Source organism: Xenopus tropicalis, chromosome 2 (assembly GCF_000004195.4).
Source record: "Xenopus tropicalis strain Nigerian chromosome 2, UCB_Xtro_10.0, whole genome shotgun sequence".
Lineage (NCBI taxonomy): Eukaryota > Metazoa > Chordata > Amphibia > Anura > Pipidae > Xenopus > Xenopus tropicalis.
In genome coordinates this window covers 62,478,309-62,504,391 of record NC_030678.2, presented here as the reverse complement: position 1 = coordinate 62,504,391, position 26,083 = coordinate 62,478,309, and the positions used below count along the sequence as shown (strand labels likewise).

The 26,083-nt window shown below is 38.9% G+C and overlaps 1 protein-coding gene across 1 annotated transcript; it reads left to right on the top strand.

Moving 5' to 3' along the window:
- The first annotated feature begins 309 nt into the window (after positions 1 to 309).
- On the top strand, positions 310 to 25,703 carry rsbn1 (round spermatid basic protein 1). Its single transcript, NM_001112954.2, has 7 exons — positions 310 to 773; positions 11,042 to 11,724; positions 17,716 to 17,853; positions 19,801 to 19,943; positions 20,528 to 20,695; positions 21,866 to 21,974; positions 24,945 to 25,703. Exons 1-7 carry the CDS (start codon positions 347 to 349, stop codon positions 25,338 to 25,340), a joined length of 2,064 nt encoding a protein of 687 aa, NP_001106425.2. The 5' UTR covers positions 310 to 346; the 3' UTR covers positions 25,341 to 25,703.
- Positions 25,704 to 26,083: the final 380 nt, after the last annotated feature.

Genomic DNA, 26,083 nt, shown 5'->3' with positions numbered 1-26,083 from the left:
AACCAGTTAAGTTTAGCACCGATCTTTAATATTTTCTTTTAGCAAGTCAGCAAGTCAGCAAGACAGCAAAACAGAAGGCAGAATTCCTTTTAACACCAGTAATGTACGAGTTAAAAACGTCAAAGCTGACATCACCAGCTCCGTGCGACTAGGCACGAACACCACTTTGTGACAAAACCTTTTCCGCCTCCTCTGCACTACGTCCCCTTCCTAGCCGAGTTCTAATGCGCAGGCGCATGTGTACTTCTCGCATGCACACAGTCAGAGACTACATCTCCCACAAGGCCTTGCGCGTCGGTCATGCGCGTTGCCAGAAGCTGGGCCATTTAAAAGTAGTCGTGGGGAAATGGCCGCGCAGCTTGGTTCGTTTGCAGAGGAACGGGACAAAGCCAAGGTAGGGCGAAAGAAGAAGCGAAGAGAAGGTTCGCCTTCAGGTGAAAAAAAGCGGAAGAAGAAAGGTGAAGGTGGCGGAGGAGAAGATGGAGAAAAGGAAGCAAAGAAGAGGAAACTGGGCAATGACACACATCACAGCTGTCACCATCACCGCCACCACCATCATCATCATCGACACCATCACCACCACCATAGCAAGGAAGAGTTACTGCTGCGACCTCCGCCTCCTACTCTAGGGGTGCCACAGTCTATCACACCAATTACCCAGGCCTTGTTCACCCTGTCTCAGTTAGAGAGGCCTAAGGAGAAAGTCAAGCGAAAACACAAGACGAAGAAAGAGAACGGAGAGGGTGGAAGCCCTTTAAGAGCTGTCAAAAAAGGTAAGTCTGTGGGCTTCCATGTGAAGAAGGGGTAGGTGTTGTGGGGTGAGCTGGAAGGCTATGTTTCCAGCTTCGTTTGGAATAAAAAGAAACCGAGATTGACTGGTGCTGTAACCATACAAAGCTACTGAAATGTAGCAAGAGAGCAGCTCAGCTATACATTTAATATTTGCACCCTGTGGCTTAACGGCAGTGCACGATGAAGGCATGTTATTGCCAGGTGAGGGGTAGGCGTGGCTGCTCATGGGAAAACAGGGAACCAACGCTCGCACGCTAGAAAAAAACATTAAAGCAAAGTTGCAAAGCCTCTGTGTTTGGCCAGTCTGCCAAAAGTACAAGTTCGTAGTCTGTGTGATGATTCTTCCTTGCTACAGTAATGTGCTCTTCACATTGTTCATGGTTACATGCTGTTAGGGAAATGGCTCATAGTAAACAACTAAGGATCTGACGAATGTGTTTCTATCCTGAACATCCATTCTGTACCAGAGATACCTTGCTACTGTCACATATCGGTTTTGTACTATTTATCATCTTTTTTGTTTTTGCCAAAACTTTTCTTTAAATATATGGTTTTTGATAAGGACTTGCATTTCTTCTTGGGTAGTCTAATATGTAGTAGTAATGTTCAGACTACAGTTAGTTTTGTCTATGTAAGTGGATGTGCATGTATATGTTGTATTATGTTAAGTGCTTTGTGTATTTTATTGCTTTCTTTTTGGCTGGTTGCTTACTTTGTTACATGTAGTATACAAATAAACCGAGATCCTCCTTTTGGTGCGGGAATTTGATGAATAACTGCAGTTATGATGTGAAACAAGTAAGTTAAATAAGCAAAATGTGATTTTAAAGGGTGATACTTTACATTTCTGCATTGCTGCAAAGTAAATATTTTACTTCTTAAAAAACTAATTAAATGTTAATTGATTTCCATGAAAAAAACTCATTATGAGCAAATTGTCTTGGTGTTTTGTTTTTCATGGTAAGAAGCTGTTCTGCTTTTACTATTTATACAGCGTTATACAATTGTATCCAGTCTCCTAAAAGACAGCGTCTGTCAGTTTGTTTTTACAAATTTGTAATACTTTGTTATAATGTATAACAAATCTTTAGCACATAACTCTAGCATAGTTATTTTAGCATCTTTAATGAAGTTGTTCTCAAGCAATTTTTATTCTAAAGAGAAATGCTATACATGCAGATAAGGAAGCTGTGTGGTAATTTAAATACCACTGACTAGCTAAAGCAAGATGTCAACTGAAAGATACTGATATCATTCATATTTTATATTTTGTACTTTCAAATGACCCTCAACAGGAGTTGAAAGCTTGGTATCATATTGGAAGATGGTGGATTCTAGAGACATGGGATATCTTCTAAAATGGTCCCTATTTTCCACCACTTCCTAAAGATCCATAAGTCTTTAACTTCCCCACTGTATTGTCCAATAGTAGCCAGTATTGGCTCATTGAATGAAGGGCTTTCTGACTGGGTAGATCTGTTTAAAACTACTAGTTTTTAACTTGGCATTCTAGTTTACAGATTCTAGAGTTTTTACGAGAAATCAAGCAGTATTTACTGGAGTAAATCATAGATTGGTTACTATGGACAAAAGTCTTAACATTCGTCAATACCTCGTTAAAAAGGTATTCGCATGTTCACATGTATACATGCATCTGCTTTCCTAGTCATGTACATCAATGACTTCTCTACCAGCATTGCTAAGGGTAAATTAAACTTTTAGGTAACATTTTGAGTCAAAGTAGTCAGATATATCATAATCCCATGTGGATTAACTGATACAATGTTTTGATTTATTGTTTTTCCTTTTTGCACTCATAGGCTTCTCTACGTATATATGTTCAGTCATGTGATTCTAGCTCAGCTATCTTTCTCTCCCAAAAAAAGTTAGTGATCTGAAATTTTCGTTTCCAATCCGAATTTTTCCCATTCGTGATTCGAATTCGTGGATTAATAAATCTGCCCCGTAGTGTCTTGCACATGAGTATACTTGTATATATGAGCATATCTATTATAGTTGTAGTGGTGTTGGCTTACGCACTATAATAAATATTCCTTATGTGTGCTCCAGTCAACGTAACAGTTGTGTTCCAGCAGACTTTACCTCTTTAAATGCCAGTAGAATTTAACATTTCATTTACACTACCAGATGTTTTTAGCAACATATTGCTCTCTTAAAGGAGCAGTAACACCAAAAAATTAATGGCTTTTAAAGTAATTAAAATATAATGTACTGTTGCCATGCTCTGGTAAAACTAGCCTGTTTGCTACAGAATCCAGACTATAATATGTATAAATAACCTGCTGTATAGTCATGGAGGCAGCCATTTATTTATCTGTTATCTTCAATATAACCTGTGCCTTTTCTCCTTTGAATGACTGCCCTCATGGCTACACAGCAGTTTTGTCTTTATAAACTATAGTAGTCTTTCTTAGGGTGAAGACAAACAGAGCTACAAGTAGCAGTTACTTGTTGTGGTTACTAAAAAAGACAATGCTGATCATTTACTGATAATTGTCTCTACTTGTGTTTTAGCAGAGGCAGTTCTTAGCATTGTCTATGGCAGGATGTCTTCATCCTTAGGCAAACACACCAGTTGCACCAGTGCAGGGTAACAGTTCATTTTGTTGTAATTACATTTATACACTTTCAATTTTGGTGTTACTATTCCTTTAAGGGGCAGTATCTGGCTGACTTTTAGTTTACCTGTGAAAACTATATCTTTTTTTTCCAGTTTAACTAAGGCTAATGCCACACGAGGCGTAGGGCGGATATTTTCGGCAAGCATAAAATCGCTTGCTGAAAATTCCGCCCTACGCCTCCTACATGTGCCTGCACCCGAATGGATGAGAGATGCTCCGGTGCAGGCACATGTAGCTGATATATGCATGAAAACGCAAGACCCTGCATTCTCTTGTGTTTTCATGCGTATATCGGCTACATGTGCCTGCACCGGAGCATCTCTCATTCATTCGGGTGCAGACACATATAGGAGGCGTAGGGCGGAATTTTCAGCAAGCGCTTTTACGCTTGCCGAAAATATCCGCCCTACGCCTTCTGTGGCATTAGCCTTAAGCTTTCTAAATCGTGTTTATTTTTTTGTAATTCTACTTCTGTAATAAGATTGGACTCTAAATACTGACAAAATTAAACAATATTTTTCAAACTCTAGAGACAAAGCAACATTGCTTGAAATGCATAAAAATACAACTTAATTGGAAAGGACAATGAATCCCCAGTGATCCAGTACCAAAAAGTAGTTTTATTGAGTTTTTTGATTGTATAACTCAAAAAAAAAATCTAACTGCACACTAAATTTTAAAAGCACTGCTCAAGACATCACATACCTTAGGTTGCAAAGCCTAAAATTCCACTAACAGATTTACCACAGGATACTATGTATTTTTATATATAGCAAATGTACAAGTGGTTGAACCCCTGGGTAATGTTAATATGAATGTTTGGTGCATAAAACAAATATACACTGGGGCAAGGAAAGCATTTAATTTAAATTTTAGCCATGCCTTTTATTTTTGAGGGAAAGCTGATGTAATTCCTGTATTTCAAAAGGGATTACAATATCAGTCTGGCAATTATAGGCCAGTAAGTTTGACATTTGTGGTTGTTAAATTATTTGAAGACTTGTTGAGGGATCACATTCAAAACAATGTTCTGGAAGAATGGCATTATGAGCAGTAATCAGCTTGACTTTATGAAGGACAGGTCAGATAAATTTTATTGCTTTTTATGAGGTTAGTAAAAAGCTGGACAGTGGAGTTGCAGTAGATGTGCTCTATTTTTGGTTTTGCCACAGCATTTGATTCAGTGCCCCACAAACAACTGCTTTTTAAACTGCGGCTAATGCCACACGATGCGTATGGCGCATATTTTTGGCAAGCCGAAGACTTTGCATTGTCTCTCGTTTTTATGCGAATGTCGGCTACATGTTCCTGCACCCAAGCTTATTCCATTCATTCGGGTGCAGGCACAAGTAGGAGTGTATGGCGTGTATTTTTATCCACAAATCCGGGCCTGTGGGGACTACCATGTGTCTATGCTGGTCACACTGGCGGTAAACATATTTTTATGGCAAAACAAACCCCCAATTTTTTTCCCCCAACTCTAAGGTCTTTTTTTAAATCTGCTCCTGTGCCCTTCAAATTGTGTTTGCTACTTGTAGAGGACTATTATACATGTCTTTAATTTCTGTTGCATATAAAACACCTTATCTTAAAAGAACTGTACTGTCTGAGCACACCAGTACCCAATATGCTTTGTTGATATGGAATTTATCAGTTACATAGATCAAAAATACATAGCAGTGTAAAAGAGTATTTTTAGTGCACTACAGTAGAAAGAAAACCAGCTTCATGGTAAATTCCCAAATAAGTTCACACAACCTATACTGAAATAGTATACACTCAGCTGAATTAAGAGCAGTACTGCTTATTACACTTTTCACCAGGTTTCTTTAAAGTATATAAAAGTTTTTTGGGCTTTTTACAAGGACTGTGCATATAAATTTTAATAGTAAAACTTTGGCCTTTGCAAACAAAAGAGTTAACTCTTTGTGCCACAAAGCTACAAGACCATATCTTTTTCAGAAAGTACAGTTTCTTGAGAATTAATGTCTTTACCAAGTATTTGCAGTAGTGATGGTAACCACTCAAAATCTTATATATTTGGAAAGAAGATCATGAAGTATTTAAAATGATTAAATATGTCTTTGTGCACAAAACTAGCAAGCTTCAAATCTTTGATAAGTTTAATATTTACAAAACTTCTAAAAATCAAAGAAACTTTTAGATGGTAAATTTTTACTTTTGCGTTTTTTTGCACTGAAATACCATATGTTTTTGAAACATAATTCGAATTTGAGGTTTTTTTTAGCTCCAAAATCGTGAAGAAAAAAAAAAACAAAAAAACTGGACCTATCAAACTTGATCGATCAAACCCTTTAATAAATACAGTGGCTTGCAAAAGTATTTGGCCCCCTTGAACTTTTCCACATTTTGTCACATTACAGCCACAAACGTGAATCAGTTTTATTGGAATTCCACATGAAAGCCCAATACAAAGTGGTGTACACGTGAGAAGTGGAACGAAAATCATACATGATTCCAAACATATTTTACAAATAAATAACTGCAAAGTGGGGTGTGCATAATTATTCAGCCCCCTGAGTCAATACTTTGTAGAACCCCCTTTTGCTGCAATTACAGCTGCCAGTCTTTTAGGGTATGTCTCTACCAGCTTTGCACATCTAGAGACTGAAATCCTTGCCCATTCTTCTTTGCAAAACAGCTCCAGCTCAGTCAGATTAGATGGACAGCGTTTGTGAACAGCAGTTTTCAGATCTTGCCACAGATTCTCGATTGGATTTAGATCTGGGCTGTGACTGGGCCATTCTAACACATGGATATGTTTTGTTTTAAACCATTCCATTGTTGCCCTGGCTTTATGTTTAGGGTCGTTGTCCTGCTGGAAGGTGAACCTCCGCCCCAGTCTCAAGTCTTTTGCAGACTCCAAGAGGTTTTCTTCCAAGATTGCCCTGTATTTGGCTCCATCCATCTTCCCATCAACTCTGACCGGCTTCCCTGTCCCTGCTGAAGAGAAGCACCCCCAGAGCATGATGCTGCCACCACCATATTTGACAGTGGGGATGGTGTGTTCAGAGTGATGTGCAGTGTTAGTTTTCCGCCACATATAGCGTTTTGCATTTTGGCCAAAAAGTTCCATTTTGGTCTCATCTGACCACAGAGCACCTTCTTCCACATGTTTGCTGTGTCCCCCACATGGCTTGTGGCAAACTGCAAACGGGACTTCTTATGGTTTTCTGTTAACAATGGCTTTCTTCTTGCCACTCTTCCATAAAGGCCAACTTTGTGCAGTGCACGACTAATAGTTGTCCTATGGACAGATTCCCCCACCTGAGCTGTAGATCTCTGCAGAGTCTCCATGGGCCTCTTGGCTGCATTTCTGATCAGCGCTCTCCTTGTTCGGCCTGTGAGTTTAGATGGACGGCCTTGTCTTGGTAGGTTTACAGTTGTGCCATACTCCTTCCATTTCTGAATGATCGCTTGAACAGTGCTCCGTGGGATGTTCAAGGCTTTGGAAATCTTTTTGTAGCCTAAGCCTGCTTTAAATTTCTCAATAACTTTATCCCTGACCTGTCTGGTGTGTTCTTTGGACTTCATGGTGTTGTTGCTCCCAATATTCTCTTAGACAACCTCTGAGGCCCTCACAGAGCAGCTGTATTTGTACTGACATTAGATTACACACAGGTGCACTCTATTTAGTCATTAGCACTCATCAGGCAATGTCTATGGGTAACTGACTGCACTCAGACCAAAGGGGGCTGAATAATTACGCACACCCCACTTTGCAGTTATTTATTTGTTAAAAATGTTTGGAATCATGTATGATTTTCGTTCCACTTCTCACATGTACACCACTTTGTATTGGTCTTTCACATGGAATTCCAATAAAATTGATTCATGTTTGTGGCTGTAATGTGACAAAATGTGGAAAAGTTCAAGGGGGCCGAATACTTTTGCAAGCCACTGTAGCTACCTGAGTATGATGAAGAGGGTGATATTATAAGACAACTTGCACAACTGGTCTTTATTTTTTATTATTTTTGAGGCTTTTGAATCATGTTATTTCTTCAGTAGCTCTCCAGCTGTTGTTTACCTTAGCAACCAGGCAGTAGTTTAAATGAGAAACTGGGATATAAAAAGGAAAGGAAAGATGCAGCAGAGGAAAGCAAATAATTCAAAAGCTATATAAAAAAAAATTTGAAGACCAATTGCAAAGTTGCTAGGAATAGGCCATTTATATAACACATTCAAATTTAACTCAATAGCAAACACCCCTTTAAGCTTGTAAATCATCTTTACAGCCAAAATGATGTTTTGGTTTTGTAGTAATTTGTGCACCTAATTTTAGAAACCTAATTAGCACGGGGACCTGGTAACTGCCCACAGGTTAAAAATCCCTGATCAACTCATTGCTTAACTTATAACAAGGAAAAGGGTATATACAGAAAAGTTTGCAAGTCCAACAAAGGCATTATAATGTTAAGCAATTATCCAATAATTGGAAAGTGTTGGTATCATTCATAAAGAAGTCGGTAATTTTGTTAGGGCTGTGACAGACGGGGAGAAGTCGCTGCGTGTCAAATCTCCCCGAAATGCCATCCCACCGGCTAGAATGTAAATCGCTGGTGGGATGGCATGTGCGGCAACTTTGCAGATTTTGGAAAATCGCCGCGTATGCCATCCCACCAGCGATTTACATTCTAGCCGATGGGATGGCATTTCGGGGAGATTAGTCACCCACGACAAGGGAGATTTGTCGCGCGGCGACTAATCTCCCTGTCTGTCACAGCCCTTGATTTGTAAATGTTATTGCAATTAAACATAGTATGTGTGTTCCTGACTGTTCTTTGGTACAGAGTCTTGAAATGTAGTGGAATTTGTACTTGTGGCTGTTTTTTGAAACAATGTAGCAGAAACAGACCTGAAATAATTAGAGACTACAAATAATTCTTAAGACCCATTGAAATTTTTTTCAAACTGTATTGGAAAGTTGCTTAGAATTACGGTATATTGTTTAGTTTAGAGAAACATTACAAATTATAGCTGCTTTTATATTTGCTAGGCCTATGTGTGCCAGGAATATATACCGTAATGAACACCGCATTCAACAGGACTTTGATTTATTTTCAGTGCAGTCATTTTCCCTTAGGACTGTAATAAAAAAGTACTGTCTATATAGAGAAGGATGGGATCAGTTGAATCCTGCATTTCAATGTTGTTGGACGCACCAGAAAAAAAAAAATGGGGGCAATGTGGGAGAATACACTCATATGTAAGAGCCCTAACACAAGAAAAGTGTGTAGAGTCAAAAATGGCCCTTGGCTACAACAGATTGTAAAATCTATGGGAGCTATGCTCAAGAACCTGACTGACCCAACAAATTTTGTACTTTTTTTTTTTCTTCTATTAGTGTTAATCGTGTGTTGCAAGGCAGTGCATGGGTCACACAGAGTTTGCTGTGGCTGACAGGTAATCAGGTAGTAATTTAGATAATTAGGGACCACTGATCATGCCTAAGGCTAATGCCAATGTATGAGGAAAAGAAGAAAAAAAAAAAAAAAATATAGTGTAATACTGTTATTACTTCACAATGTGCACTCTCATGTGCTTTTTAACACCAGTGATGACTTTTACTTATATCACCCTTTTGTGCCCAGTTGTGATATCCCTTTCCGATTGCCAATCTACTTACAGACCCCCTTGGGTTTATATGGCATCCAATTGGTTCACTTGTAGCTCACGACTCTCTGCTTTCCCACCTCTTAATTTCAGGCAGTATTAGGAACCACTTCACATAGGTAAATTTCCAACTTTAGCAACTTTAGGTTAATTCCACGACCTTTCCGCTTCCCTTCCCCTTCTGTGCACTTACTGTGGGATAAATGCATACGCCATATGTGTAAAAACTTAAATACTTTAATATAAATAAAACTTCCCAATACACTCACAAACAGAGTATAGGATGCGCATGTCAGGAGTCACTGGTATGGATCAGGTGGCTGCTCCTTTTTCTTTCCCTGTTCCCGACCTGCAGTGTCGTTTCTGGGTTCAGCAGTCCTGCCCTGTATAGTGCTTCTCCTCTGTGTCCTCTCTCACCGCTGACGCGTTTCGCCACTTCCGGCTTCCTCCTGAGCGATGACCTCACTACATCCTGGCTATGTTTAAATATCCCACAGTTCAAAATGTCCAAACTTTATTGTACCATTTGTTTGCACAATGTCTCTAAGTCCATGTGTTCACTTTGTGCTTAGAGAATTCAATCAATTCCAACTTTATAAGTATTAAAACAGCATAAAAAACCAATAGATTTAAAAAACGCGTCAGCGGTGAGAGAGGACACAGAGGAGAAGCACTATACAGGGCAGGACTGCTGAACCCAGAAACGACACTGCAGGTCGGGAACAGGGAAAGAAAAAGGAGCAGCCACCTGATCCATACCAGTGACTCCTGACATGCGCATCCTATACTCTGTTTGTGAGTGTATTGGGAAGTTTTATTTATATTAAAGTATTTAAGTTTTTACACATATGGCGTATGCATTTATCCCACAGTAAGTGCACAGAAGGGGAAGGGAAGCGGAAAGGTCGTGGAATTAACCTAAAGTTGCTAAAGTTGGAAATTTACCTATGTGAAGTGGTTCCTAATACTGCCTGAAATTAAGAGGTGGGAAAGCAGAGAGTCGTGAGCTACAAGTGAACCAATTGGATGCCATATAAACCCAAGGGGGTCTGTAAGTAGATTGGCAATCGGAAAGGGATATCACAACTGGGCACAAAAGGGTGATATAAGTAAAAGTCATCACTGGTGTTAAAAAGCACATGAGAGTGCACATTGTGAAGTAATAACAGTATTACACTATATTTTTTTTTTTTTTTTTCTTCTTTTCCTCATAAGACCTCATCGCTAAGTCTAAAGCAGAAGAGGGCACTTTGGAGTTATTTATTGAATTTTATTTGACCTGGGACACGAGGTATCTGAAGTGAGGAGCATACACTGAGAATTGCACTTATTTATATTTGTAAAAATAATGCCAATGTATGTAGCTTTTTTTTCGCTGAAAAGTCTAAAAGTGTTTGCCAAGAATACACTACATACACTTAAAAATCCCCCTACCTGTGCCTGCACCCGATGGCATTGAATACGCTCAGGTGCAGGCACATGTATCCGATATCCGCCAAAAAAACCGCAAGACTTTGCATTTTCGGCGGATATCGGCTACATGTGCCTGCACCTGAGCATATTTAATGCATTTGGGTGCAGGCACAGGTAGGGTAATTTTTAAGAATATGTAGCCAGGGCTGTGGAGTCGGTAGATAAATTTTCCGACTCCTCTGTTTTTAATATGCTAATGTATTTTATACATTCATACAGTCAATGAAAAGCATGCTTCATGGTCACTCAACGTGTTCGTTTATGCACTGCCTGCATTGGGCTTTATTCTTATAGCAGAGAAGTAATTAATTATGACTGTTTGTGAATTGGAACATTTAAACTTGCTTTTTTTTTTTTTATTCCTATTTAAATTTAGTAGGAGTTGGAGTCGGTTCATGTATTATGTGATCACGGAACAATCTACGTAAGGGATACTGTAGTCTTATACTTATTTCACAAGTATTTAGCATATAATTGTCTAATTTTTTGTTTTTCAGAACTTCCAGATGAAAATGGAAAATCCCAGAGAGTTATTAAACATGAAGAGGATTCATTTCTGATTAAAAAGATCAAGAAAAAGAAGAAAAAGAAACATAGAGATGACCTGAGAGGCAGAAAGCTTAAAATGTATAATAAAGAAGTCCAGACACTTTGTGCTGGACTCACACGCATTACTCAAGATGTGCTGGATGAAAAAGATGCAGGGATAGAGGTTAATAGTGAATCCTGCAGGTATTTGCAAGATGAAAAGCTGTGTCGCTCTGATTTAGGAACTGAAGAATACAGAGTTCCCCAGGAAGTCCAGATGCCGTTTGCATCTCATCAAGAACACTGTATCCGTACTAACACCTTAGATAGAGGGTCTAAGTTCAGCAGGTTAATGCACGAAGAAAATCAGTCAAATGGAGGAGCTCCAGTACTACATGCCTATATGGATGAACTCTCCTTTTTGTCTCCTGTGGAGATGGAGAGATTTGCTGAAGAGTTCCTGGAACGGACATTTAATGAGAATGATAAAAGTGCAGCTTATTATGCCCTGGCCGTAGTGCATGGTGCCGCTGCTTATTTGCCAGATTTTCTAGACTATTTTGCCTTTAATTTTCCTAATACTCCTGTAAAAATGGAGATCCTAGGCAAGAAAGATATTGAGACGACAACAATTGCTAATTTCCATACGCAGGTAAGAGGGTGAAGGCACACGGAGCTAGTTAGTAGCAGCTACTTGTCTTGTCTATTAAAATGCCAGAAAATAATAATAATCTTTTTGGGTAATGGGTTTCTAGCCAAGATCATTTACCATGTTGTTGTATTATGTCTCGTAACTGGTTATCCAGTTAAAACAAGATAAAAAAAAAAAAAAAAAATTCACCACCAGGTGGCACATGGTCTATTGTATTTTCTACTGTGTTTTGCTGGCAAGGTTTCTGGATGGGAGCCTTGACTGTAGACCTTGGGGGTTCAGTTCCTTACACTAACCAATGCTTTCTCATGCTTTTAACTTTACCTTCTGCTTTACACTTTTCTTTAATTTCATTTTCCCTTTTTCTGCTAGACTATGATCAACTCCACATATTCTTATTGGTAGAACAACAGATATGCAGTACAGTATTGATTAGAGAGCAGAATTTTGGTTGGAAAAAGGAATTGAACCACCAACCTTTTACACTACTACCATATGCCTATCCCACTTCAAAACAACCTTATTTTTATTAGTTACCTTAAAAGTACAGTTTAGTGTACAAAACAATGGACGGAGTTTCACTTGTCTACAGCATGTGCTTTTCTGCCACTGGTTTCTAAACAATAGGGCTGTTTCTCACCCTAAACAATTTACAATGTTTAGAGTTGTTCAGCATTTTTTTTTTGTCCCCACCCCCCCCCCCACACCAGTTGTTTTTGTCCACAAGTCTATCCATCAAAAAAAATATTTTCCTATGTACAATAGAAACTAAAGGCATATCTGAAATAAAGAGTAATGGGTAAGCGCTATGGCTCAGTCAGGCACAGTGTAACTTATGTGGCTTTAAGGGCTATGACACACGGGGAGATTAGTCGCCGCACGACAAATCTCCCCGAAATGCCATCCCACTGGCTAGAATGTAAATCGCTGGTGGGTTGGCAAATCACGGCGCCGGTTATGCCATCCTACCGGCAAATTACATTCTAGCCGGTGGGATGGCATTTCGGGGAGATTTGTTGCGCGGCGACACAGCCCTAAGGTTAATGCCTCATGGAGAGATTAGACTCGCAATAAATCTCTGCTACAGGCAACTAATCTCTCCAAAATACCTTTCCACTGGCAACAAAGTGAATTGCTGGTGGAAAGGCATACGCGTTGAAAAACTTTGTTTTTCTGAAGTTGTGCAAAATTGCCTGTAGGAGCAAACTTTGTGCAGCGTCAGAAAAACTAAGCGTTGCGTATATGTTTTCAAACCGATGATTCACTTTGTTGTCGTTGCACATTCATTTTGTTGAGATTAGTTGGCTGCAGTAGCAGAGATTTATTGTGGGAGACTTATCTCTCCATGGGGCATTAGTTTATTGGTCATTTGGTAATTTAATTGAATATTCCTTAACATTTTCTTAAAGGAACAGTAACACCAAAAATGAAAGTTTTTTAAAGTAATTGAAACATAACGTACTGTTGCCCTGCACTGGTAAAACTGGGGTGTTTGCTTCAGGAACACTACTATAGTTTATATAAATACGCTGATGTGTAGCCATGGGGGCAGCCATTCAAGCTGGAAAAAAGGAGAAAAGGCGCAGGTTACATAGCTGATTGTATTCTACAGGGTTTATCTGTTTAATTGGGAAATTAAACTGCTGCCAATCTTACAGCTTTGAGGCTACACTCCCCAAACTTGAATCACATAGTCATGGGGTCAGCCTGAATAAAAATATGATGATTGTTGGTTGCCCAAAAGTGGACGGAGCTGTGAATAGCCAATCAGATTTTACCTATTGACTTTTAATTCTCACAGTAATAACACCTGGGTCCCCAAACTTTTCACAGTTGGTCACTAGGAGACTGCAGTTTTAGTTTTCAAAAGTGGGCAGAGCCACCATCAGCCAATCTGATTTCACCTATTGAATTTTATTGGTTTAATACCAGGGTTTCCAAACTTTGCACAGACAGTCACTGGGTGACTACGTTCCAAGTTTAGAAAAGTGGGCAACAACACCAATCAGATTTCACCTATGGACTTCATATGTTTAAATTTTAACTGCTGCCATTATTACTAAGGTCCCCAAACTTTGCAGCGCTAATTACCAGGTAAATGAGGTTCAGAGTTAGAGAAGGTGGGTGGAGCCACCAACAGCCAATCATTGATTTTCAATGGGGAAAGTCAACCTGCTGTCATTCCTAAAGTATTAACACCAGGGTCACTAGGAGACTGCATTTTTAATTTTAAAAAGTGGGTGGAGCCACCAACAGCCAATCGGACTTCACCTATTGAATTTTGGTTTAAATTTAAATGCTGCCTTTCTCACGCTATTTATCCTCTTCCTCCTTCACGCTGCATGCACAGTGGAGTGAGAAGCTAAACTTTAACAATAAAATTTATTAATGACCTAGAGGTGTGCATAGACAGTACGGTTTCTATTTTTGCTGATGACACAAAATTGTGCAAAACTATAGGTTCCATGCAGGATGCTGCCGCTTTGCAGAGCGATTTGAAAAAATTAGAAAACTGGGCAGCAAACTGGAAAATGAGGTTCAATGTTGATAAGTGCAAAGTTATGCACTTTGGTAGAAATAATATAAACGCAAACTATCTACTGAATGGTAGTTTGTTAGGGGTATGCTTAAATGAGAAGGATCTAGGGGTTTTAGTAGATAACAAGTTGTCTAATTCCAGGCAGTGTCATTCTGTGGCTACTAAAGCAAATAAAGTACTGTCTTGTATAAAAAAGGGCATTGACTCAAGGGATGAGAACATCATTTTGCCCCTTTGTAGGTCCTTGGTAAGGCCTCACCTTGAGTATGCAGTGCAGTTTTGGGCTCCAGTCCTTAAGGATATTAATGAGCTGGAGAGAGTGCAGAGACGTGCAACTAAACTGGTTAAGGGGATGGAAGATTTAACCCCAACTTCGACAGTCTAACCTCATAGTTTGTTTTCTCTGGAAAAGATTAACGCACCAGAGGTCACCCCTATAGATTAGAGGGACGGAGCTTCCATTTGAAGCAGCGTAGGTGGTTTTTCACGGTGAGGGCAGTGAGGTTGTGGAATGCCCTTCCAAGAGATGTGGTAATGGCAGATTCTGTTAATGCCTTTTAAGAGGGGCCTGGATGTGTTCTTGAACAATCAGAATATCCCAGGCTATTGTGATACTAATATCTACAGTTAGTATTAGTGGTTGTATAGTATATACAGTGGAGGAAATAATTATTTGACCCCTCACTGATTTTGTAAGTTTGTCCAATGACAAAGAAATGAAAAGTCTCAGAACAGTATCATTTCAATGGTAGGTTTATTTTAACAGTGGCAGATAGCACATCAAAAGGAAAATCGAAAAAATAACTTTAAATAAAAGATAGCAACTGATTTGCATTTCATTGAGTGAAATAAGTTTTTGAACCCTCTAACAAAAAAAGACTTAATACTTAGTGGAAAAACCCTTGTTTGCAAGCACAGAGGTCAAACGTTTCTTGTTTTGATGACCAAGTTTGCGCACATTTTAGGAGGAATGTTGGTCCACTCCTCTTTGCAGATCATCTCTAAATCCCTAAGGTTTCGAGGCTGTCTCTGTGCAACTCTGAGCTTGAGCTCCCTCCATAGGTTTTCTATTGGATTAAGGTCCGGAGACTGACTAGGCCACTCCATGACCTTAATGTGCTTCTTCTTGAGCCACTCCTTTGTTGCCTTTGCTGTATGTTTTGGGTCATTGTCGTGCTGGAACACCCATCCACGACCCATTTTCAGTTTCCTGGCAGAGGGAAGGAGGTTGTCGTTCAGGATTTCACGATACATGGCTCCGTCCATTTTCCCGTTAATGCGAATAAGTTGTCCTGTGCCCTTAGCAGAAAAACACCCCCAAAGCAAAATGTTTCCACCCCCATGCTTGACGGTGGGGACGGTGTTTTGGGGGTCATAGGCAGCATTTTTCTTCCTCCAAACACAGCGAGTTGAGTTAATGCCAAAGAGCTCTATTTTGGTCTCATCAGACCACAGCACCTTCTCCCAGTCACTCACAGAATCATTCAGGTGTTCATTGGCAAACTTCAGACGGGCCTGCACATGTGCCTTCTTGAGCAGGGGGACCTTGCGAGCCCTGCAGGATTTTAATCCATTGCGGTGTAATGTGTTTCCAATGGTTTTCTTGGTGACTGTGGTCCCTGCTAATTTGAGGTCATTAACTAACTCCTCCCGTGTAGTTCTAGGATGCTTTTTCACCTTTCTCAGAATCATTGACACCCCACGAGGTGAGATCTTGCGTGGAGCCCCAGAGCGAGGTCGATTGATGGTCATTTTGTGCTCCTTCCATTTTCGAACAATCGCACCAACAGTTGTCGTCACCTTCTCTCCCAGCTTCTTGCTAATGGTTTTGTAGCCCATTCCAGCCTTGTGCAGGTCTACAATTTTGTCTCTGACATCCTTGGACAGCTTTTTGGTCTTTCCCATGTTGGAGAGTTTGGAGTCTGCTTGATTGATTGATTCTGTGGACAGGTGTCTTTTATACAGGTGACTAGTTAAGACAGGTGTCCTTAATGAGGTTGACTAATTGAGTAGAAGTGTCTAACCACTCTGTGGGAGCCAGAACTCTTAATGGTTGGTAGGGGTTCAAAAACTTATTTCACTCAATGAAATGCAAATCAGTTGCTTTCTTTTATTTAAAGTTATTTTTTCGATTTTCCTTTTGATGTGCTATCTGCCACTGTTAAAATAAACCTACCATTGAAATGATACTGTTCTGAGACTTTTCATTTCTTTGTCATTGGACAAACTTACAAAATCAGTGAGGGGTCAAATAATTATTTCCTCCACTGTATATATATATAATAGTTTATGTATGTGAGTGTATAGATTGGTAGGTGTGGGTTGTGTGTGCTGGGTTTACTTGGATGGGTTGAACTTGATGGACTCTGGTCTTTTTTCAACCCTATGTAACTATGTAAATAAAGCCGGCTTTTTCTCTCAACTGTTAATGCGTGGGCCCAGGCATCCAGACGATAGAAGGAAGAGGATTGCTGGCTCGGCCCGGGCTGGTGTGGTTTTCTCATAAGAGAAGCAGCAGCCTGGGGTTAAAGGCCCAGCATTTGGTACCCGCAGTGATTTTTACCTTTCGTTTTCCTTTAAAGGACATGGAAAGGCAAAGTCACTTAGGGTGCCAAAATGTTAGGCACCCCCAAGTGACTTAAATCGCCTACCTTTTACCCCGGGCTGGTGCCCCTGTTGGGAGAGAACCGCACCAGCTCGGGGTACCTGCAGTGCTTCCTTCTTCCTGGTTCACGAGCGTGCGCATATGCAGTAGAGTGAAAAGCCGAACTTTAACAGAGAAGTCTGCTTTTCACTCTACTTCGCATGCGCCTATCGTATAGTCGCAGCTAAATGAAGCAGGAAGGAGGAAGCGCATCGCTACAGGTACCCCCGGCTGGTGCGGTTTTCTCCTAACAGGGGCACCAGCCCAGGGTACAAGGTAAGCGATTAAAGTCACTTGGGGGTGCCTAACATTTTGGTACCCCCAAGTGACTTAGCCTTTCCTTGTCCTTTAAGTCCTGTACATATTAGTGTGCATAGAAGCTTTTATTTAAGGATAAGATAAATATTTTCAGCTCTGAAGATCTCTGGGAACCTTGAACTAAAAGCTAATATACATGCTGATATAAGCTTATGGATACTATATGGTGGGTTGACAATCCCAACCAGTGTTTGTGTTATATTGGTCAGTTCATCGATCGCCCAGGTTTGAAAACCTAATCTACCAGTGCATTATATGTGCCAGTGTGTGGTTCATTGACAGATAATGCCAGTGAACCATGCACTTCTTTTGGTATCCATCCTTTTTGGCTTAATACCATCAAGAATTGGCTTGTGTGTTACTGCCTTTACAGTGGTTTGATTTGGAAAGTGCCCGTTGGTGTTAATTTTTTTGATACACTTGGCACTTGTACTTTGTCTCCTTCATTGTTAAACAGTATAATTGTGTTTTTGTTTTTTTTTTCTTACAGGTAAGCAGGACATATTGCTGTGGAACATACAGAGCTGGTCCTATGCGCCAAATTAGTCTAGTGGGTGCTGTTGACGAAGAGGTCGGAGATTTTTTCCCCGAGTTCCTGGACATGTTGGAAGAATCGCCCTTTTTAAAAGTAATACATACTGTAAAATCAGTCCAAATTGTGATTCCACGTCTGAGGGTGTGTGTGTATATATATATATATATATATATATATAATACAGTTGCAATAAAAAGTATGTGAACCCTTTGGAATTAAATGGATTTCTGCACAAATTGGTCATCTGATCTTCATCTAAGTCACAACAATAGACAATCACAGTCTGCTTAAACTAATACCACACAGATAATTAAATGTTTCCATGTTTTTATTGAACACACCATGTAAACATTCACAGTGCAGGTAAAAAGTATGTGAACCCCTAGACTAATGACATCTCCAAGAGCTAATTGGAGTGAGGTGTCAGCCAACTGGAGTCCAATCAATGAGATTAGATTAGAGGTGTTGGTTACAGCTGCCCTGCCCTATAAAAAACACACCAGTTTTGGGTTTGCTTTTCCCAAGAAGCATTGCCTGATGTGAATGTTGCCTCGCACAAAAGAACTCTCAGAAGACCTACGATTAAGAATTGTTGACTTGCATAAAGCTGGGAAGGGTTATAAAAGTATCTCCAAAAGCCTTGCTGTTCATCAGTCCACAGTAAGACAAATTGTTTATAAATGGAGAAAGTTCAGCACTGCTGCTACTCTCCCTAGGAGTGGCCGTCCTGTAAAGATGACAGCAAGAGCAGAGCGCAGAATGCTCAATGAGGTGAAGAAGAATCCTAGCGTGTCGGCTAAAGACTTACAAAAGTGTCTGGTATCTGTTAACATACATGTTAGCGAATCTACGATACGTAAAACACTAAACAAGAATGGATTTCATGGGAGGATACCACAGAGGAAGCCACTGCTGTCCAAAAAAAAACATTGCTGCACGTTTAAAGTTTGCAAAAAAACACCTGGACGTTCCACAGCAGTACTGGCAAAATATTCTGTGCACAGATGAAACCAAAGTTGAGTTGAGGAAGAAACACACAACACTATGTATGGAGAAAAAGAGGCACAGCACACTAACATCAAAACTTCTTCCCAACTGTGAAGTATGGTGGTGGGGGCTTCGTGGTTTGGTGCTGCCTCAGGGCCTGGACAGATTGCTATCATTGAAGGAAAAATGATTTCCCAAGTTTATCAAGACAACTTAAGGGCATCTGTGCACCAGCTGAATCTCAGCAGAAGATGGGTGTTGCAACAGGACAATGATCCAAAGCATAGAAGTAAATCAATAACAGAATGGCTTAAACAGAAGAAAATATGCCTTCTGGAGTGGCCCAGTCAGAATCCTGACCTCAACCCGATTGAGATGCTGTGGCATGACCTCAAGAAAGCGATTTACACCAGACATCCCAAGAATACTGCTGAACTGAAACAGTTCTGTAAAGAGGAATGGTCAAGAATTACTCCTGACCGATGTGCACGTCTAAACTGCAACTACAGGAAATGTTTGGTTGAAGTTATTGCTGCCAAAGGAGGTTCAACCAGTTATTAAATCCAAGGGTTCATATACTTTTCCCACCTGCACTGTGAATGTTTACATGGTGTGTTCAATAAAAACATGGAAACATTTAATTATTTGTGTGGTATTCGTTTAAGCAGACTGCGATTGTCTATTGTTGTGACTTGATGAAGATCAGATCACATTTTATTGCCAATTTGTGCAGAAATCCATATAATTCCATACTTATTCTTGCAACTGTGTGTGTATATGTATGTGTGTGTATATATAATATATATATATATATATATATATATATATAATATATATATATATATATATATATATATATATATATTATAATATAGAAAATAATCATCTGGCCAGCACACCCTTCAATGTTTCATCAAAAAATTTTTATTTTAAATATATTGTTAAAACCAACGTTTCGGTCCTTATTAGGACCTTTCTCAAGGATAATATATATATATTATAATATAATATATGTGTGTATGTATTTCATTATGCACCCACTCTTTTTTTCAGATGACTCTACCATGGGGAACAATGTCCACTCTAAGGCTTCAGTGTAGGTCACAAAGTGATGATGGCCCAATTATGTGGGTAAGACCTGGAGAACAGATGATCCCTACAGCAGACATGCCGAAATCCCCATTCAAACGTCGACGGTAAGTCTTTCCATTTTGCATCTAGTTAGGCTTAAAGTGCTTAACGTTTCAGTGGTTGAATATACCAGTAAATTCTTGTCTTAGGGCCAGACAGAAGCTGGTGCTGTAAGGAGGTATACTTTGGAATTTTGAGGTTACAAAAGGTTATGTTATGAATATTCCCATGTGCATAATTGCTTTGTCCATATACCAGGAGCTGACAGCTGACTAGTGGAGTACCTCAGTTGGGGAAGGACTTGATGGCATCAAACTGCCACAATTTGAGGCAAGATGCAAAGAAACTCGTACCTTGGCTGTTTTCTTAAACTTTAAACTTAGTGTAGGTATTTGATTTCCTAGCCCTACTTCCAAGGGTGCTCAGAAGTTTAAGAAAGAACATTCCAGTCATGCTCCTGGCCCAGAAGACCATGGCTTGCCAACCTAATCCACATTTCAGTGGACAATGCAATTCTTCTCAGAGAAGTTCTACTGTATCATCTTGATGGAGAAACCTAATGTACTGTTCTTAAAGGAATTCTATAATTCAGAAGTTAATGCACTGTTTGGCCAATTAGTTTCTAACGTGTTTACAAAAACATTTGTAGGTCCATGAATGAAATCAAGAATCTTCAGTATCTTCCCCGAACTAGTGAACCCCGGGAGGTTCTCTTCGAGGACAGGACAAGAGCCCATGCTGACCATGTTGGACAAGGTTTTGACTGGGAAAGCACTGCTGCTGTCGGCGTGTTGAAAGCTGTGCAGTTTGGAGAATGGTAATTTGAATGTGAATTTACATACGTTTAGTTACAAGTAATTTTTTTTGTTACTGTACGTTTAATCACTAAAATATAATGTACTCTTGCCTTGCACTGGCAAAACTGGTATTGTTGCTTCAGAAACACTGCTTTACTTATATAAATAAGCTGCTGTGTAGCCATAGTTATTCAGTATGAAAAATGAGAAGTGGGACAGATTACATAGCAGACAAGCTCTGTAGAATACAAAAGTTTTGATTTCTGTGTAATGCACATGTGAATGATCTGCTTTTCTTTTCCTGGTTTTCTCAGTGGTTACAAACTTTTTTGTGTGCCATTATTTTGATGTAAACAGTCATTCCAGCCTGTCTTAATAATTTGTGATTTCTGATGTGGTAAATAATATAATGGTAAATATCACTCAAGTTAAGTCTGATTGCTGTTTTGTGTACTTTTGAATGCTCATGTCAGATTCACCTTATCTAAGGTGGTTTTGGCTAGTGAACCCTGGAACCATTACCGATTACTGTGACTAAGGCCCCCTGTAGCAATTGTCGCACTCCTATTTCTGTTGCTAATTTAGGCATGGGCCCCTGATATTATTCCATCTGCTGTAGATTAGATTCCCATGATCCCCCTAATAATTCAATGACATTTCCTTCCTTCAGTATTAGAAAAGTGTACTTTGGTTTTAATCTAAACTGTTGGCTGACTCCCACACTAAATCTGCATCCAGTTAGGCAGCTGTAATCTAACAGGCCATGGTTAGGTGAATGGTTGATGGGTAGGACTTGTAATTGTGAAAGATTGCATGACTTCGCTGTAGCAAGTAATGATACAGTGTAAAATAAGTGTAAACATCCAAGGGAAAGACTATAAAATACCCCATCTTCAACCTGCAGTGAAGTTCTGGTCTAATAAACAGGTCCTTGCTAATGAGAGGTGTACTTCTATCTCCAAAATAAATAAATTAAATAATTGTATTGGCAGTTAGTCTTCTCCAGTGTAACATTGTAATATTGTTTTCTAAGAATCGGTTTTTAGCTTTTGAGCGTTTGCATAATAATATACATATGGTTATAATGCATACTTTATTTATACATATTTAAAAATTAATACAATGGCCTGGGTACAACATATGTTTTTATTGCATTTGTGTTTTCTAATCTCACATTAATTTGCTTGCAGGAGTGATCAACCACGCATAACCAAAGATGTAATTTGTTTCCATGCAGAGGATTTTTCCCATGTTGTCCAAAGGTTGCAGCTTGATCTCCACGAGCCACCAGTGTCACAGGTGACAGCTGATCCTTTGTTTTAAAGTGAAAATTTCTTAATTTATTTTACGTTTTGGTCCATTTATTTTAATCAAGTTTTAATAGTAGTCTGAATTTCATGATCATGTATTTTAGAATTTTTAAACCACTTGTCTACCAGGTAAGCAGGCCCAAAACTAGGGGTTGGCAGAAGAGGCTCTTTCGTAAGACGCAGTGGTTGTGGCCCACTAGGCACATACCTCCTCTGTCTGGCTACCCCTAACAGGGGCGCTTACCCTCCCCCCACATGTCATATGCACGAGAGTGGGGGGGAGGGGCAAGGTAACTATCCACATTGCCTTGCACAACCTCTGCACTTCAGTAATGGGGTACATACAAGACAGGTCCTACAAAAGCTAATAAAATCTTAAAGGAGAAGGAAAGTCATTTTGGCATTTTACTGCCAATAGATTTGCCACATTAGTGCCACCTAGAACAATATATTTATTCTGCAGAAAACATTAACATACTTATGTAAACAGCTTTAGGAACTTTCTCCCTTTGCTTAAGAGAGCAGCTGCCATTTTAGCTTGGTCTCAGTAGCTTCCTGCCTGCACCTCCAGCCATTATAGCCGAGATTATACATTCCTAAGGGAGGGGGAGCAGGAGATGAGAGAACTGCACAGACTCTGGCCCCGGGAAGTAAGAATGTTTCTGAGAGAGGAAGTCGGACACTGGAACATCATGTTTACAAAAAAAAGACAAGAAATCCTGTGTTTCTTTTGATAGAGAAGTCAGCACAGCATTACTGTAAGTGTTTATGGCTGTATTTATATAGAACCTTTCTGATAAAGCTTACTTCGTTTTTACCTTTCCTTCTCCTTTTAAGTTTAAAATCTTAAATAGAAATTAGGGTGGGCAAAATGTTGTTATTGGCTTGAAGTTACAGGACATGCTAAGACTTTTTTTTTTTTTTTAGAAGTCATTTAGACCAATGATTTGCTTATTTAAGCTAGTGCTGATTGCACAGACCAGGGCTACTGTACCACTTCCAAGAAAATTATGCCAGTCTCATATAAATGTATATCTGGAAGGCCCATCTGTAGTCAGTGACATAATCTACACTAAAACTGTATACTCCATGACAATTAAAAAAGCACAATTCGAGGGACCAATACAAGAAAAAAACCAGCAACATGTTGCTCACAAGCCGCTGGTTAAGGATCACAGGGATTGCAAGTAGAATGAAACGCAGCAAAATAAATCCAAATTCTGGATTAATTCTGCACTCTATAAAAATCTAGCAAAACAAATAAAGCCCACACTACACAAGATAAACTCGGCGTTCCAGGACATTTAAGATAGAGATCATAATCCAATAGATAATAAGTGGCTGGACTTGATAACAGCTGTTCACTCACTATCCCTACGCAACCAGACAGCGTTTGAGCAGTTTTGCAAAGAGGCTTGGGAAAAAATAGAAGTGTCCAGATGTTCAAAACCAATAGAGACCTATCCAAACAGACTCAAGGCTGTTCTTGCTGCAAAAGGTGTATCTACTTAGTACTAACTTGAGAAATGTATGCAGTTATTTTTTCATAGATACATTTTCACTTTAATTAAATGAGAGAGACTATTTCTGTTGATCAGTATATAAAAGAAAAACAATAAACAATATTTTATTCATTGGATTCATGTTTTATGACAATATATTTGTATTGCTCAAACAAGATACCTAGTAAATAAGTTAAATTAAAACAAACAATGTACTTGTTTAATAAATTACCAAGCAAGATTTGATTTTAGAACCTTTCCAGTCTTGACAATGTTAACACTGGTGTTTTTAGCAAAAAAATAACTGCAGAAAAAAATGTGCAAAGGTGCCAATATTTTTGGCTACAACTGTATGAAAAAGCTTGCCACACAACTTTATAGAAATTGCACTGATTTAATAAATTATCCCATTAGCTTTTTATCTTAATAAATAAGCAGATGTTTTGGTGCAATTGAACATTTTGGTGCAATTGAACATTTTGATGAGATTGTTTTGATGGGGAAATCTCTGCAGAGAATATTTGTCTGTTCCTCCAGAAAATTAGCCAGCCACAAATGTTGCACAAGTTGTGTGGGGATACCTAAATTGATACATCCACATTTGAAAACTGTAGCTGATTCAAAAGAGCCAACCTTGGACTGTTTTGCTTTATACCTTGTATTTTCAGAACCAGAGCACCTTTTTAAAAAAAAAAAAAAAAAAAAAAATAATAATAAATATACATATATACATATACACACTCACAATTTTGATTTTTCATCCCCTGGTCTGGTTGCAAAAACACTAAACTAAACTTCCAAATTTAAATATAAATGTATTTTTTCCTGCTCATAACATAATTCCACAAATAATAAACTGTATAACTTTTCTAAGGCAGATGTTAGTTAAAAGCAGTCCTATAAATGACAAAATAACCATTAGTCCATACATATGAATATAAGTGTATATAAATATATAATTTATATAATGTATACCAATTAATCAACACATTTCAACCAACCATCCCTCTGCTTATATTTGCTCTGTAACTAAACCTTTCCTCTGTTACAAAGGTGACAAAATCCAACAATTGCCTGCAGTAATAAAAGAATATCTTGGAAAAGTATATAGGAAAAATAGCTAGAAGCTAACAAGCTCCCACCTACAGAAATCACTAATGAACAAGCACTTTACAGGAGGCAAATATACAGTATGCTTTGACTTCTTGCCCCCTTACAGTCAGGAAGGGAGTCCAAATATGTATCTTCAGACATGAGAAATGGTTGCAACATGTCCTCTCCTCTTGTGTTGGCAGAAAAGGGAAGGTATACATATAAAAGAATGCCCTGATAGGAACACACAAGCCTTTTTTCCATGCAGTTGCATAACATTGTGCCTGCATTGGTCTTACTCATCCATGTAGGTCTAAAAATATGATAAATAATCATTAAATTAAATTACATTTTTCTGTTCTCAGTGTGTTCAGTGGGTAGATGAAGCCAAACTCAACCAAATGCGACGAGAGGGAATCCGCTATGCCCGCATCCAGCTCTGTGACAATGATATTTATTTTATTCCTCGCAATGTAATACATCAGTTCAAGACTGTATCTGCAGTGTGCAGCTTAGCATGGCACATAAGACTTAAACAATATAGTGCCAACAAAGAAGATCCACAGCCAGCTGAAAAGGACCATGGCTCTGAAACCTCAGCCCCAAAAGATAATTTTGAAACAGCTTGTTTTAAAATGGAAGATGAGGATACCTTGATCACAGCAGCACAGGCACCTTCCCTTGCACCTCCTATTCCATCTCAGAGGTTAGAAAGTCAACCACAACAAACCCAAGGAAATCCCTACCACACATCAGGCTGACTTGTACAGAAAGTAAAGACTTTCCTTTTTATTTTATTTTCTTTTCTTAAGTATATTTTTTAAATTTTGATGTGAAGTTATAGTTTTATAACTGATCTTTTAATTCCTATCCAGTAACTGTTTAATATTGTTGACTGGGTTTTCCCTTCACAGATTTGCTGCCTGAGTGGCCTGCATATGTTTGTTTTTTTTAATTTTGTTGCCAAACCATATTGCTAGAAAGGGATAAACAATGCATCTAAAGTCTTTCCGGTTTCATTTTCATTTGGAACAGGTCCATGCAGGAGAGAAAATGAAATATTGTTCTTGCGTCTTAGACTCAAAAAAGCACTTTCCATTAAATATTTTAGCATGGATTATTAATTTACTGTGTGACTTGCCTGTTTTTACACACACAACATAAGCACAGTAATGGTATGACATGCTGTTTTCAAAAAGCAATTTATTCATTCATGGTACAGGTATGGAATCTGTTATCTGGAATACTTAGATAATCTGGATAAGGTGTTTTTCTGCAATTTGGATAACCATACCTTAAGCCTATTGAAAAAACATTTGAATGTTAAATAAATTGACTATATGGGAGATGGTTTAGACATCTGGAAATTGGGTTTCCACATAAATCCCATACCTGTACTGTTGTTGACTACAAATTTAAGGATGTACCACATTCAAAATGTTTATAGCTTTATAGCAACTGCACATTTTTTATTCATCTAAAAAGGCACAGAATTTAAAATAAC